Source organism: Carcharodon carcharias, chromosome 1 (genome assembly GCF_017639515.1).
Source record: "Carcharodon carcharias isolate sCarCar2 chromosome 1, sCarCar2.pri, whole genome shotgun sequence".
In the NCBI taxonomy this organism is placed as follows: Eukaryota; Metazoa; Chordata; class Chondrichthyes; order Lamniformes; family Lamnidae; genus Carcharodon; species Carcharodon carcharias.
In genome coordinates, this window is record NC_054467.1 from 257514227 (window position 1) to 257530775 (window position 16549).

Consider the following 16549-nt stretch of genomic DNA (forward strand, 5'->3'; position numbering starts at 1 on the left):
CAGCGGCCAGGACTGTGGAGTCACTCATTGGGCAGACGATGGCGCAGTGGTGATGTAATGAGTGGACGAGTAATCCAGACGCCCAGGCCGATAGTCTGAGGGCGTGAGTTCAAATCCCACCACCGCAGAGGGGGGGGGGGGTGGAATTAAAAACAATTAATAAACTTGGAATATAAAGCTGGTCACGGTGACAATGGCCTGAATTTTACAGGCGGTGGGCAGGCTCAGTGGGAGCAGGTCGAGGTGGTCACGGAGCCGATCGGCAGCTGTCATTTTATACGGGTGGGCCAAATAAGACGTGAGCCTCAGCGCTACCTGAGGGAGCGGGGGAAGGGGGGGGGGGGATGGGGCGGGGGGAGGGACAGTCAGGGCCAGCGCTATTTCATGCATGCGCCCGAAGGAGCGTTTCAATCTCCCTGAGGCACGGAGCTGGTCAGAGAGATTGAATCGATATTGAAATGAATGAATAAATGGTTTAAAAACTTATTTCAACATGTCGCCTCATGTGACTGTGTCACATGAGATGGGACATGTTTTTGTATTGAGGAAATTTTTTAGATTTGATGAATAAAAGCTTTAGGAAACCTCGTCCCGCTCGTGGATGAGGTTTCCGAAGAAAATGTGAAGGTCGCTTGGCCTTCTCGCCTGCCCGCTAGCCTTAAGGTAGTGACGGGCAGCGTTAACAATGACCTTAATCACCCCCTTAGTGGCCTTAATAGGACGTTTACATATTGCCGGGTGCGCAGCTGACTCTAGCGCGGGCCAGCCGAGCGAAACATCGCGAGACAGCACCGTGACATCGGGATGCACGCCCGACATCATCACACGTCACTGTGTGTGTCGGGCCAGCTCCCGCACGCTGACTGGAAATTCCTGCCCCATGAAACTATCATCGATTGCTGTAAAAACCCATCCAGTTCACTGATGCCCCTTAGGAAAGGACAATTTTTTATTTCATTCATGGGCTGTGGGCGTCGCTGGCTGGGCCCAGCATTTATTGCCCATCCCTAGTTGCCCTTGAGAAGGTGGTTGTGAGCTGCCTTCTTGAACCGCTGGGTTCTAAGAGCTTAGATCGCAGTCCATGTGGTGTAGGTACACCCACCGTGCTGTCAGGAAGGGAGTTCCAGGATTTTGACGCAGCGACAGTGAAGGAATGGCCAATATATTTCCAAGTCAGGATGGTGAGTGACTTGGAGGGGAACTTCCAGGTGGTGGTGTTCCCATCTATCTGCTGCCCTTGTGCTTCTAGATGGCAGTGGTCATGGGTTTGGAAGGTGCTACCTAAGGAGCCTTGGTGAGTTCCTGCAGTGCATCTTGTAGATGGTACACACACTGCTGCTACTGTGCATCAGTGGTGGAGGGAGTGAATGTTTCTCGATGGGGTGCCAATCAAGCGGGTTGCTTTGTCCTGGATGGTGTCAAACTTCTTGAGTGTTGTTGGAACTGCACTCATCCAGGCAAGTGGGGAGTACTCCATCACACTCTTGGCTTGTGCCTTGGAGATGGTGGGCAGGATTTGGGGAGTCAGGAGATGAGTTATCCGCTCAGGGTTCTTAGCCTCTAATGGGGGGGTGGCGGAGTAATTGTTCAGGTAAGATTTGTCCTGCTTTTTGTGTAAAGGACATACCTGGTCAATTTTCCACATAGCTGGGTAGATGCCAGTGTTGTAGCTGTACTGGAACAGCTTGGCTAGGGGCGCGGCAAGTTCTGGAGCACAAGTCTTCAGTACGATTGCTGGAATATTGTCAGGGCCCATAGCCTTTGCAGTGTCCAGTGCCTTCAGCCATTTCTTGATATCACGTGGAGTTAATCCAAATTGGCTGAAGACTGACATCTGTGATGCTGGGGACCTCCGGAGGAAGCTGAGATGGATCATCCACTCGGCACTTCTGGCTGAAGATTGTAGCAAATGCTTCAGCCTTATCTTTTGCACTGATGTGCTGGGCTCCTCCATCACTGAGGATGGGGACATTTGTGGAGCCTCCTCCTCCAGTGAGTTGTTTAATTGTCCACTACCATTCACAACTGGATGTGGCAGGACTGCAGAGCTTAGATCTGATCCGTTGGTTATGCAATCACTCAGCTCTGTCTATCACTTGCTGCTTATGCTGTTTGACATGCAAATAGTCCTGTGTTGTAGCTTCATCAGGTTGACACCTCATTTTTAGATATGCCTGGTGCTGCTCCTGGCATACCCTCCTGCACTCTTCATTGAACCAGTATTGATACCCTGGCTTGATGGTAATGGTAGAGTGGGGGATATGCTGGGCCATTAGCTTACAGATTGTGATAGAGTACGATTCTGCTGCTGCTGATGGCCCACAGCACCTCATGTATTCCCAGTCTTGAGTTGCTAGATTTGTTTAAAATCTATTCCATTTACCATGGCAGTGGTGCCACATAACACGATGGAGGGTATCCTCAGTGTGAAGGTGGGACTTCGTCTCCACAACAATCATGGGGTAGTCACTCCTACCAATACTGTCATGGACAGATGCATCTGCAGCAGGCAGGTTGGTGAGCATAAGGTCAAGTGTGTTTTTCCCTCTTGTTGGTTCCCTCCCCATCTGCCGCAGACCCAGTCTAGCAGCTTTGTCCTTTAGGACTCGGCCAGCTCGGTCAGTAGTGGTGCTACTGAGCCTCTCTTAATGATGGACATTGAAGTCCCCCCCACCCAGAGTTCATTCTGTGCCCTTGCCACCCTCAGTGCTTCCTCCAAGTGATGTTCAACATGGAAAAGCACTAATTCATCAGCTGAGGGAGGGAGGTATGTGGTAATCAGAAGGAGGTTTCCTTGCTCATGTTTAACTTGATGCTTTGAGACTTCATGTGGCTCAGAGTCAATGTTGAGGACTCCCATGGGTACCTCCCTCCTGACTGTGTATACCACAGTGCTGCCACCTCTGCTGGCCCTGTCCTGCCAGTGGAACAGGACATCCCCAGGGATAGTGATGGTGGGTGTCTGGGACATTATCTGTAAGATATGATTCCGTGAGGATGACTGTGTCAGGCTGTTGCTCTCCCAATTTTGGCACTAAGAGAACCTTGCAGGGTCGCCAGGGCTGAGTTTGCTGCTGTTGTTTCTGGTGCCTAGGTCAATGTCGGGTGGTCCGCCCAGTTTCATTCCTTTTGGGCTTTTTGGCTTACAACCAAGTGTCTTCCTAGGCCATTTGAGAACCAACCACGTTGCTGTGGGTCTGGAGTCACATGTAGGCCAGACCAGGTAATGACGGCAGATTTCCTTCCTTAAAGGGCATTAGTGAACCAGGTGGGTTTTTACCACCATCGGCAATGGTTTCATGATCATCATTAGACATTTAATTCCATATTTTCATTGAATTCAAGTTCCACCATTGCCATGGTGGAACTCAAACCAGGGTCCCCCGAGCATTACCCCAGGTTTCAGGATTACTGGTCCTGTGACAATTGCGCGTGACCATGGCCTCCACCATCACTACTGTCCTTACTGGTCTGGCCTACATGTGACTCCAGACCCACAGCAAGGTGGCTGACTCTTAACTGCCCCCCCCACCCCCCTGAAATGGCCAAACAAGCCACTCGGTTCAAGGGCAATTAGGGATGGGCAACAAATGCTGGTCTTCCCAGATCACATGAAAGAATAATGAACAACAAATCAATCCACCTCATTCCTGCAGTAGCAGACGTCTCAGAACTTTGAGTAACTTCCTTTCTCGCCCTCCCTCCAGGGCCGGACATGTTGTAAATTTTGTTCATCCTTGTAGCCGCCAATGGCAAAGCAGTATTTCTTGACCATCTCTAGTGGCCCTGAGAAGGTTGCAGTGGGCCTCCCTCTGAATTGCCAGTATCAGTACGACAGCATGACTTGCCAGATCTCTTCAGAAGGCAGGCGAGTTAATCACGTTAAAATGAGGCCAGGTAGAACAACAGGTTCTCTGAGGCTTCATTAGTGAGCCAGTTGTTTTTTTTTTGTGATAATCAGAGAGTTTCATGGGTCACTTTCATTGGTGCCATCTTTTCACTGCCAAATTTTTTTTTAAAAATGGGTTCAAATTCTCATATTGCCACAGTGCAGTTTAAACTCTCATTCTCTGGATTATTCATCCAGCCCACGGGGTTACTGGCTGAGTAACAAGGACAAATGGATTGATAACAAAATGCCCCAAGATGCTTCACAGGGTCAGTTATCAAACAAAGTTTGACACCGAGCCACATGATGTTAGGTCAGGTGGCCAAAGAGGTTGGTTTTAGGGAGCGTTTTAAAGGAGGGGAAAGAGGTAGAGAGTCGGAGAGGTTTAGGGACAGGATACTAGAGAGTAAGGGCCAGGCAGCTGAAGGCATGGCCACCACCAGTAGGGCAATTTAAGTCGTTGATGCCCCAGAGGCCAGATTTAGGTGAGAGCAGATATCTCGGAGGGTTGTAGGGATGGAGGAGATTCCAGAGATAGGGAGGGGCCGGGCCACAGAGGGATTCGAAAACAAGGGCGAGAATTTTAAAGCCTGAGTATTGCTTCGGGAGCCAGTGCAGCAAGCACGGGGGCAATTAGTTTTCGATGACCTCATGTTCGTGGAGGGTAGAATGTGGGAGACCAGCCAGGGATGAGTTGGGATAGTCCAGAGTTAACAAAGGCATGGATAAGGTTTCAGCTACAGATGAGACAAAGGCAGAGTTGGGTGATGTTGCAGGTCTTTGCGATAGCCTTACCACGGTGCCTCATGAACCACGAGTGCAAATATCATCAACCTCCATCCCAGACATTGATCACTCTTCAAATCAAAAATTAATTCTTGCCATTGGACCTAAATGTACCTTTATTGGTTCATTCCTGGGATGAATTAGGGGGAGGTGGTGGCAGAGTGGTTTTGTCACTGGACTAGTAATCCAGAGACACAGGGTAATGCTCTGCGGACCTGGGTTTGAGTCCCACCATGTGGTGAAATTTGAATTTAATTAACAACAAACTGGAATTAAATTTCTAATGATGACCATGAAACAATTGTCGATTGTTGTTAAAACTCATCTGGTTTGCTATGCTTGTCTGGTCTCGCCTGCCCTATATGTGACTCCAGACTCACAGAACTTACTCTTAACTGCCCCCAGAAAAGGCCTAGCAAGCCACTCAGTTGTACGACATTGAGGATACTCTCCATTGTGTTGTGTGGTACTACCACCGTGATAAAGCAAATAGATTTCCAACAGTTCTAGCAACTCAATACTGGGAACCATGAGGCCAACAGCAGCAGCAGAATTGTACTCAAACATAATCTGTAACCTAATGGCCCAGCATATCCTCCACTCTACCATTACCATCAAGCCAGGGGATCAACCCTGATACAGTGGAGAGTGCAGGAGAGTATGCCAGGAGCATCATCAGACATACCTAAAAATGAGGTGTCAAACAGGTGAAGCTATAACACAGGACTACTTGCGTGCCAAACAGCATGAGTAACAGGTGGTACTCAGAATTAAGCGATTCCAACAAACAATGGATCAGATCTAAGCTCTGCAGTCCTGCCACATCCAGCCATGAACGGTAGTGGACAATTGAACAACTCACTGGCAAGACTTATGCTCCAGAACATGCCGCGCCCCTAGCCAAGCTGTTCCAGTACAGCTACAAAACTGGCATCTACCTGGTAATGTGGAAAAATGCCCAGGTATGTCCTGTACACAAAAAGCAGGTCAGATCCAACCCGGCCAATTACCGCCCCATCAGTCTACTCTCCATCATCAGTGAAGTAATGGAAGGGGTCATCAACAGTGCTGTCAAACAGCACTTGCTTAACAATAACCTGCTCACGGACACTCAGCTTGGGCTCCTGACCTCATTACAGGTTCAGACATGGACAAAACAACAGAGCTGCAGAGGTGAGGTGAGAGTGACTGTCCACAACATCAAGGCAGCATTTGACTGAGTGTGGCATCAAGAAGCCCTAGCAAAACTTGAGTCAGTGGGAATAGGGGTAAAACTGTCTGCTGGTTGGAGTCATACTGAGCACAAAGCTACTTCATCAATGACCTTCCTTCCTTCATAAGGTGAGAAGTGGGGACGTTCGCTGATGGTTGCACAATGTTCAGCACCATTCGTGACTCCTCAGATACCGAAGCAGTTCATGTCCAAATGCAGCAAGACCTGGACAATACACAGGGTTGGGCTGGTAGTGCCAAGTAACATTCGGGTCACAGAAGTGCCAGGCAATGACCATCTCCAACAAGAGAGAATCTAATTGTCACCCCTTGACATTCAATGGCATTACCATCAACATCCTGGGGGTTACCATTGACCAGAAACTGAACTGGGCTAGCCTTATAAATAATGTGGCTACAAGAGCAGGTCAGAGGCTAGGAATACTGCAGCGACTAACTCACCTCTTGACTACCCAAAGTCTGTCCACCATCTACAAGGCACAAGTCAGGAGTGTGATGGAATAATCTCCACTTGTCTGGATGAGTGCAGCTCCCACAACACTCAAGAAGCTCAACACCATCCAGGACAAAGCAGCCTGCTTGATTGGCACCACATCCACAAACATTCACTCCTTTTACCTCTAATGCACAGTAGCAGCACTGCATACCATCAACAAGATGCGCTGCAGGAATGCACCAAGGCTCCTTAGACAGCACCTGCCAATCCACGACCACTACCATCTAGAAAAACAAGGGCAGCAGATAGTTTGGAACACCGCCACCTAGAAGTTCCCCTCCAAGTCACTCACCATCCTGACTTGGAAATATATCGCCGTTCCTTCACTGTCACTGGGTCAATCTCCTGGAACTCCCTCCCTAACAGCACTGTGGATGTACCTATACCACATGGATTTCAGCAGTTCAAGACAGCAGCTCACCACCACCTTCTCAAGGGCAATTAGGAATTGGCAAAGATGCTAGCCAAGCCAGTGATGCGCACATGCCATGAAAGAATAAAAATAGGAAGTTATGACTTGTCAACCTGTTATATTTAAGTGATAACTAAATCAAGTATTCACTTAATATCTTATGTACCTTGATAAAGTGTATATCCCTGATAAAACCATCTCAAATAATTATTCCTCCTAGCTCCCTTCCAAAATATTTGTTTCAATCCCAGTCAAATCTCACTGTCCCACTCTCTCCCCATAGACCTGTATCAATCCCAAACTAATCCCACTGCCCCACTCTCTCCCTATAGCCCTGTATCAATCCCAAACTAATCCCACTGACCCACTCCCTCCCCATAGCCCTGTATCAATTCCAAACTAATCCCACTGCCCCACTCTCTCCCCATAGCCCTGTATCAATCCCAAACTAATCCCACTGCCCCACTCTCTCCCCATAGCCCTGTATCAATCCCAAACTAATCCCACTGCCCCACTCTCTCCCCATAGCCCTGTATCAATCCCAAACTAATCCCACTGCCTAACTCTCTCCCCCTAGTGCTGTACCATTGTGCTGAAAGGCATTGATATTCTCTCGCAAATGTGGTAATTAAAATTGCACACAGCACACAAGTTGCGGTTTAACCAGTAACTATAAAGTTTTTGCATGGCTTCATTTATTTAATCTATGACCTTATTTATAAAGTCTGGGATTTTTTGAAACAGCATTCTCAATTTATCAAGCCAATTTTAACAAACCCCCATGTCCCCATGTTCCTACACCCCCTTTAACATCAGACCAGTTAGTTTATCCCAAGCCATTTTTTTGTTCCAAATTGCATTACTTCAAACTTCCCTGCACGTCATTTAATATGCCATGTGACTGCCAATTTCAACTGTCTGTCTATGTCTTCTGAAGTCAGTTTATAATCTTCCTCATGGTTTATTACATTTTCAGGCTTTGAGTCATTTATTAACCCATGTCCTCCAAAGTTGCAATTAACCTTGTCTCTGCTTGTAGTCTCTAGAGGTTTCCCCATTGGTGAGCCTTTAGTTACTGGGTTTAACGCATGCCCTGCCTTTCTCTGAACAGGGATTTATCCTTTGTAATCCTCAAATCTCCTGGCACCACCCACATCTCCACGGAGGATTGGAAGATTATGGCTGGAACCTGCAACTGTTTCCTCTGCTCCTTCCCTCAATGACCTAGGATGTATCTGACCTGGACTAGGTGGCACTTCTACTTTAAGCACAGCCCAACCGTTTAAGTACCTACTCGTCAACTAATTTTATCCCACTCAGTTTTTCTGCTGCCCCCACCCCCTCCTTTACTGTGACATTGGCAGCATCTTCTTCTGTAGTGAAGGTAGATACAAAATAGTCAATTATTACCTCAGCCATGCCCCCTGTCTCTGCAAAAAGATTTCTTTTTTGGTTTCTAACCAACACCCTTAACATTTTCTTTAACTAATTATATGTTTATAAAAGACTTCATTGTTCCCTTTTACATTACATTTTTTGGTCATACATTCCTTTTCTCCTTCTTCCTTTGCTATTTTTCCTTTTTCCTAGTCATTGGTCCCAATACAGGCCATTGGCTACGGGCTGCTCCTCTTTCCCCACTCTGCTCTCTCAGTGATGCCCTTGCCCTTGACACCAGAGAGGCAACACACCATGAGGACTCACACTGGCAGCTGCTGAAATGCCTGTCTATCTCAAACAAACAAATCTCCTATGACAACTGCCTATCTCCACTTTGCTGTGCCTCTCTGTGCAAGCATTTGCCTCATGGTGACATAGATTTGATGTAGACTGCCCTCACCAGAGGTTTTGCCACACTCAGTATTGGAAACTGGTCTGTTTGAGCTACATTCCCACATTGTCTGCCTCTTCACCCAAGCAGAACAAAGAATTCAACAGTGTGATAGAAAACATCAGAGTTCAAACACTCTCTCAAACACATATTTTCAGACATGAAATATATGCTGGTTGCATTATTTATATCTAACATTCCTAGCATTGCTGCTCCCCTTGAATCTGCAGTTTCAGATGGATTGTGAATGAGAACTGCTCACTGTAAACGCCACAGTTTATGTTACAGTGAGAGAGTGAGTGCAAAGATATCAAAGATTTTGGTCACATGGTATGAGCTGTTCAGGGCAGCTGCTGTCTAATGTCAAGATTATTCATGCTACCCCCTCAAACTGGACTATTCCACAGATTGTAGAGAGAGACATATACACAGGTCAACTCTTATCTACATACAGAGAGCAAGACAGACAGATAATTATTAACAGAGGGAGACAGCGACGTGATTACAATGAGAAAGCGACATTCCTACGTACAGAGAGGGAGAGAGAAAAACATAATCACGTACAGAAAGGGAAAGAGAGAGAGAGACATACCAAAATAGAGAGGGAGAGACATAATTATATACAGAAAGGGCAAGAGATAAACATATTCACATACACAGAGAGCATAAGAACGTAAGAAATAGGAGTAGTAGTGCCAACTCCACATTCAGTGACATCTTGACTGATCTTTCACTTCAACTTCACTTTCCAATCCTACAACAACAGCAACTTATATTTATAGCAACTTATTCCCAAGGCACTTCACAGGGGCATTACAAAACAAAGTATGACACCGAGCCATATAAGGAGACATTAGGTCAGATGACCAAAAGCTTGGTCAAAGAGGCAGGTTTTAAGAAGTGTCTGAAAGGTGGAAAGCAAGATAGCGAGGTGTAGGGAGGGAATTCCAGAGCTTTGAGGCGTGACCACCAATTGTGGAGTGATTATAATTGGGAATTCATAAGAGGCTAGAATTTTTCTTTTATTCACTCACGGGATGTGGGGCATTTATTGCCCATCCCTAATTGCCCTTGAGAAGCTGGTGGTGAGCTGCCTTCTTGAACGGCTGTAGTCCACGTGGCGTGGGTACACCCACAGTGCTGTTAGGGAGGGAGTTCCAGGATTTTGACCCAGCGACAGTGAAGGAACGGCGATATATTTCCTAGTCAGGATGGTGAGTGACTTGGAGGGGAACTTCCAGGTGGTGGTGTTCCCATCTATCTATTCACAAGAGGCTAGAATTAGATGACAGCAGATATTTCAGAGGGTTTTGGGGCTGGAGAAGGCTACTATTATAGGGAGGTCAACGTTATGGAGGGATTTGAAAAAAAGGATGAGAATTTTAAAATTGCTGCTCAACTGGGAGCCAATGTAAGTGAGTGAGCAGAGGGATGATAGGAGAGTGGGACTTGCTGTGAGTTAAGAAACAGGAAGCAGAGATTTGGATTTTGAATCAAGTTTATGGGGGGCAGAATATGGGAGACCAGCCAGGAGTGCATTGTAAAAGTCAAATCTCAAGGTAATGAAGGCATGGTTGAGGGTTTCAGCAGCTGATGATCTGAGACAGGGGTGAAGCAGGGCGATGTTACAGAGGTGGAAATAGGTACTCTTAAAGCTGGAATACATATGAGGTCAGAAGTTCATCTCAACATCAAGTCGTCTTCAAGGTGCTTCAAAGAAGCGATAATAAACCAAGTCACGTAAGGAGCTATTAAGACAAGTGGGAGTTAGATTTTAGGGAGTGTCTTAAAGGAGAGGTGGAGAGGTTTCAGGAGATAGGGCCCAGGTGGCTGAATGCATGTTCACCATGACGGAGCAATTAAAATCAAGGATGTGTGAGGGGCCAGAAATGGAGCAGAGGATCACAGGTCTGCAGGAAAGGGATCGGGCAGATAAGGTCATGGAGGAATTTGAAACCAAGGACAAGGATTTTAAAACATAGGGAACATAGGAACTAGGAGAAGGAGTAGGCCATTCGGCACATTGAGCCTGCTCCATCATTCAAACAGATCTTGTCTAACTTTCTTGCCATTTTTCCCACCATGCCCATATCCCTTGATGCCATTAGTCTCCAGAAATCTATTGAATTCTGGTTTGAACATGCTCAACGACTAAGCTTCCACAGTCCTTTGGGATAGAGAACTCCAAAGATTCACCACCCTTTGAGTGAAGAAATTCCTCCTCATCTCAGTCCTAAATGGCCTGCCCCTTATTTGGAGACTATGCTCTAGACTCACCAGCCAGGGGCAACATCCTATCCTGAAATATTGCAGGACCAGGGGTCAGCGTAGGTCAGCGAGCACAAGGGTGATGGATGGATGGGATTTGAGCGAATCAGGATACAGGCAGAAGAGCTTAGGATGGTCTCAACTGTACAGTGGGAGATGGGAGGCCAGCCATGAGAACATTGGAATAGTCAAGTCTAGAGATAACTAAGACATGGGTGAGGTTTTCAGCAAAAGATGAGCTGAGGCACTGACCAGGCAGATAGGGGAGGTTCCAATATGTGCATCTTGTTCTCCCCCTGGTATTCAGTTCTGAATACTGGTGAAAGCGATGGTTCCTCTGTGCAGTGTAGACAGAACCAAGCCCCTGGTGGCTCAGCTACAGGGGGAGAGGTGGGGATGAGGAGGGAGGAAGGTGACTGGAAGAGCAAAAATAATAGGGGATTCGATAGTGAGGGCAACAGACAGCTGCTTTGCAGCCACAGACATGACTCCAGGGTGGTATGTTGACCCTCCCTGGTGCCAGGGTCAAGGATGTCACTGAGCAACTGCAGAGCACCCTGAGGGGGAGAGGGTGGACAGCCAGAGGTCGTGGTCCACGTTGGTACCAATGACAGGCAGAAAGAGGTGTGAGGTCCTGCCAACAGAGATTAAGGAGTAGGAAAGAGGTTGCAAAGTAGGGCCTCAAATGTCTGCAGATTACTCCCAGTACCCAGTAAGTATAGAAGTAGGAAAATATAACAGATGAATATGTGGCCAGAGAGATGGTGCAGGAGGGAGAGCTTCAGATTTCTGAGGTTTTGGGACCACTTCTGGAGGGGGTGGAACCTGTATAAGCCAAACGGGCTGCACCTCAACAGGTCTGGGCCAAATATCCTTGCAGGAGGCGTTTGCTTGTGAGGTTGGGTTGGGTTCAAGATAACTTGGCAGGGAGATGGGAGCCTGGGAGTAGATTCAGAAGCAAGAGAAGCAAAGTTAGAAATGGAAGGCAGAAAATTAGTAAGAGGGTTTGGAAGGCAGAGGAAACAAAGTCTAGCAAATAGACAACAAGGGAGTTTAGCAGTGCTAAACGGTATATAATTCAATGCAAGAAGTCTAGGGAATAAGGTGGATGAGCTGAAAGAACAGATTTCCAGGTGGGAGTATGATATTATAGCTATTACTGAGGCATGGCTTAGAGAAAGGTTCAACATTCTTGTCTGAAAACAGGGTAAAGGGGGATTCCCTGGAGAGGGTCCAGAGGAGATTCACGAGAATGATCCCAGGAATGAAAGGCTTAACATTTCAGGAACGTTTGAGGACTCTGGGTCTATACTCGATGGAGTTTAGAAAGATGAGGGGGGATCTGATTGAAACTTACAGAATACTGAAAGGCCTGGATAGAGTGGACGTGGGGAAGATGTTTCCATTAGTAGGAGAGACTAGGACCCGAGGGCACAGCCTCAGAGTAAAGAGAAGGCCTTTTAGAACAGAGATGAGGAGAAACTTCTTTAGCCAGAGAGTGGTGAATCTATGGATTTCATTGCCACAGAAGCCTATGGAGGCCAGGTCATTGAGTGTATTTAAGACCGAAATAGATAGGTTCTTGATTGGTAAGGGGATCAAAGGTTATGGGGAGAAGGTGGGAGAATGAGGTTGAGAAACTTATCAGCCATGATTGAATGGGGGAGCAGACTCGATGGGCCGAATGGCCTAATTTCTGCTCCTATGTCTTATGGTCTTATAGAGGAGGGGGAGTCACAATATTGATTAAAGAAACAATCACAGCCGTGAGGAGGGGTGATATGGGAAAAAGATTGTCACATGATGCCAGCTGGGTTGAACTGAAGAACAAAAAAAGGGGCAGTCACACTGCTGGGAGCTTGTGTTAGGCCTCCAAACAGTCAGAGGGAGATAAAAGCGCAAATATGTAGGCAAATCTCTGAGAAGTGCAAAAACCACAGTAATACTTGGGGGATTTCAGCTGCCCTGATATTCACTGGAAAAGAATCAGTACTAAAGGCATAGAGGGAGCAAATTTCTTAAAATGCATTTAGGAGAAATATTTAAGCCAGTATGTAGCAAGTCCAACATGAGCAGGGACAGCTCTAGGCTTAGTTTTAGGGAATGAAGCTGGGCAGGTGGGGAGGGTATCGGTTGGGGTTGACCAGAAACTGCACTGGACCAGCCACATAAATACTGTGGCTGCAAGAGCAGATCAGAGGTTGGGAATTCTGCGGCGAGTAACTCACCTCCTGACTCCCCAAAGCCTGTCCATCACCTACAAGGCACAAGTCAGGAGTGTGATGGAATACTCCCCACTTGCCTGGATGAGCGCAGCTCCCACAACACTCAAGAAGCTTGACACCATCCAGGACAAAGCAGCCCCGCTTGATTGGCACCTCATCCACAAACATTCACTCCCTCCACCACCGATGCACAGTAGCAGCAGTGTGTACCATCTACAAGATGCACCGCAGCAACTCACCAAGGCTCCTTACATAGCACCTTCCAAGCCCACGACTGCTAACAGCACTGAGGGTGTACCTACACCACATGGACTGCAGCAGTTCAGGAAGTCAGCTCTCCACCACCTAACCAAGTGCAATCAGGGATGGGCAATAAATGACAGCCTAACCAGTGATGCCTACATCCCATGAATGGATAAGAAAGAACGTTGGTGGAAGTGATCATAATCCAGTTAGATTTAGGGTCATTAGGGAAAAGGACAAATATAGACCAGGAATATGAGTTCTCAATTGGGGATAATTTCCCTAAACTGGGATGTGATTTGGCTAAAGTGGACTGGGAACAGTGACTTGCAGGTAAATTGTACCAGATCAGTGAGAATAGGAGAGATGGTGAGGATTCAAAGCAAGTGTGTTCCCTTAAAGAAAAGGGGCGGGACTGACAAACCCAGAGGCCTGTGGATGTATGAGACTTAAAGGAGGTTAAAGAAAAAAAAAAGGAAGCTTATGATAGATACCAAGGGCTCCTTACTGCCTGGAGGAGTATAGAAAATACAGGGGTTAAATTGAAAATGAAATTAAGAAAGAAAAAGTAGGTCATAAAAATGGAAAGCCTAAAGGTTTTTCCTAAAGAGCAAGAGCATAGCTAAAGAAAGAGTGGGGCTATTAGGGACGATAAGTAAATCTGTGTGTGGAGACAGAGGACATTGGTATGGCTCATAATGAATACTTTGACTGTTTTCACAAAAGAGAGGGATGATAGAGACACTGCAATCAGGGAGGAGGAGGGTGAGATATTAAAATTAATGTAATGCGAGAGGAAGTATTAAGGGGTTTAACATCTTTGAAAGCAGATTAATCCTCAGGCCTGGTCTAGGCTATTAAAGGAAGCAAGAGAAGAAATAATGGAGGCTCTGACCATCGTTTCTCAATCCTCTCTGACCACAGGCATGGTGTCAGGGACTGGAGGGCAGCTAACATTGTCCCGCTGTTTAAAAAAGGAGAATTGGACAGACCAGTCAGCCCAACCTCAGTTACCAGAAAATTACTGGAAAAGGCTCTGAGGGACAGGAGGAGCTCTGAAGAAGGGTCATACGGACTCGAAACGTGAACTCTGTTTCTCTCTCCACGGGTGCTGTCAGACCTGCTGAGTTTTTCCAGCATTTTCGGTTTCTGTTTCAGGTTTCCAGCATCCGCAGGTATTTTGCTTTTACCTAAGGAACGGAGCTTGTGATAGGGACTGAAGACTAAATGTTGGGAAGGCTCCAGATGGAGGAAATTTGCTCTTATTCCGTGGTGGGGAAGCAGCCTGATGATTCAGAGACCGAGAGAGGAGACGGTGAAGCAGTGCTGGATGTTGTCATGTTGTACATGAGGAACCTAATGCTGTGACTAGGCATTGTGTCACCCAGGAGCAGCATGCAGGTGAGAAACAGGAGGTGGCCAAATAGGAATGCCAGAAGGAAGTGTTGCAGGATGGGGAAGAGAAGCCATTGCAGGCTATTCCCTGGCAACTCCTGCAAATATGTATGGAATCAGGTGAGTGCAGTTCCACCCAGCTGAACAATGGAGGAGAGGCATTGGAGGAAGATTGTGTGGTCGGTCATATCAAAGGCTGCAGACAGGATGAGGAGGGATAGTTTGACATTGTCACAGTCCATAGAATGTCAGTGGTGACTTTGATAAGGGTCCTTTCAGTGCATCTCGATGCCATGACAGGAGCAAAACCCTGACTGCAGAGTGAGAGACACATACATGTGGAGAGAAAGACATGTATACATAGAGGGAGCGACAGAGAGAGAGAGATAATGCATGTGGAGAGAAAGACATGATTACATAGAGGGAGCGACAGAGAGAGAGATAATGCATGTGGAAAGACATGATTACATAGAGGGAGCGACACAGAGAGAGATAATGCATGTGGAAAGACATGATTACATAGAGGGAGCGACAGAGAGTGATACACGCTTCCATACAGTCAGACAAAAATACAGGGATATACAGAGTGAGGGAAGCACACAGAGAAACACATCTACACAAAGTCAGGGAATAGAAGGGACTAGATAATTAATGCTACAGACAGATGTAGAGATATGGAGAAATTCACCCAGATCTGATTAACAAAATTAACAGGCGCAGACCCTGAACTCCAAGTGGGGTTTGAGGTTGGTAACTTTGAGGGTCCGTTAAAGAAAAAAAAAAAATTCCCTTGTAAAGTTACCAACCTCAAACCCCACTTGGAGTTCAGGGTCTGCGCCTGTTAAAATGTTACACGGTGTTATATTTACCGCTGGTCAGCCGCCTGCTCTGTAACTGGATCCAGTCTAAATTTAACAGCAGAAAGAAACGGCAGCAGCCCCTCTCCCCCGAGTTCTCTAGCTGTACCGGCCAGGGCAGTGTTAGTGAAGCAGGCTGATGGGGGGTGGGGTGTGGGGGTCCCAAGCCTCTTACCTTGGAGGGTCACCGTGCAGTAAGCGTCGCTGATATCATCCTCTATAATCTGCAGTTTCTCAGCTCGCAGCACAAACACCCGCAGCATCTTCCCTGAGATATACCGAGCCGGGATGGAGAGAACTGGGAGGAGGGGGGTGGACAATGCTGTGCCGCTACTTTTTCACTGCTTATTCCTCCCTCTCTCCCCTTCCGCTGTCCAATCGCGCTGCCTCCTTTCTGGATTTTTCTCCTTCCCCCTATCTCGTGGCTCTCTGATTACTCTCTCTCTGCACCCACCCACTGGGCAGGGTCAGTCCCTGCCCCTGGTTCTCCTCCCGGTTCATTTGCGCCAATGCAGTCAGTCAGTCCGTGTCTGGCTGGCTCCTGATCACAGGGAACCGCACTGACTCTCCCCATTGCCCATTGATCGGATAATGCGGAGGTCCTCTGCCTCTTCACAGATTTGTTACAGCGCAAAAGGATGTCATTCAGCCCATCGTGCCCACACCGGCTCTCCGAATGAGCAGTGTTCACTTAGTCCCATTCCCCACCCAACCTTCCTCCCCTAACCCTGCACATTCTTCCTAATCAGACAAGCCTAGTTCCCGTTTGAATGCTTCAATTGAACCTGTCTCCCCCCCCGGTCTCTAAGGCAGTGCACTCCAAACTCTAACCATTCACTACGGAAAAGTTGTTCCTCAAGTCACCTTAGCTTCATTGGCCAATTAGTTTAAACCTGTGCCGTCTGGTTCTTGAT

General features: G+C 47.2%; 1 protein-coding gene across 1 annotated transcript in view; it reads right to left on the minus strand.

Annotated features, from left to right (window-relative positions):
• The window catches only part of dysf (dysferlin, limb girdle muscular dystrophy 2B (autosomal recessive)), a 375567-nt gene extending 359590 nt beyond the window's left edge, over positions 1-15977 (minus strand). Inside the window, exon 1 of the mRNA XM_041186042.1 lies at positions 15811-15977. Within this exon, the coding sequence (XP_041041976.1) occupies positions 15811-15898 (88 nt within the window). The 5' untranslated portion in view covers positions 15899-15977. The remainder of the gene's footprint in view (positions 1-15810) is intronic.
• Positions 15978-16549: the final 572 nt, after the last annotated feature.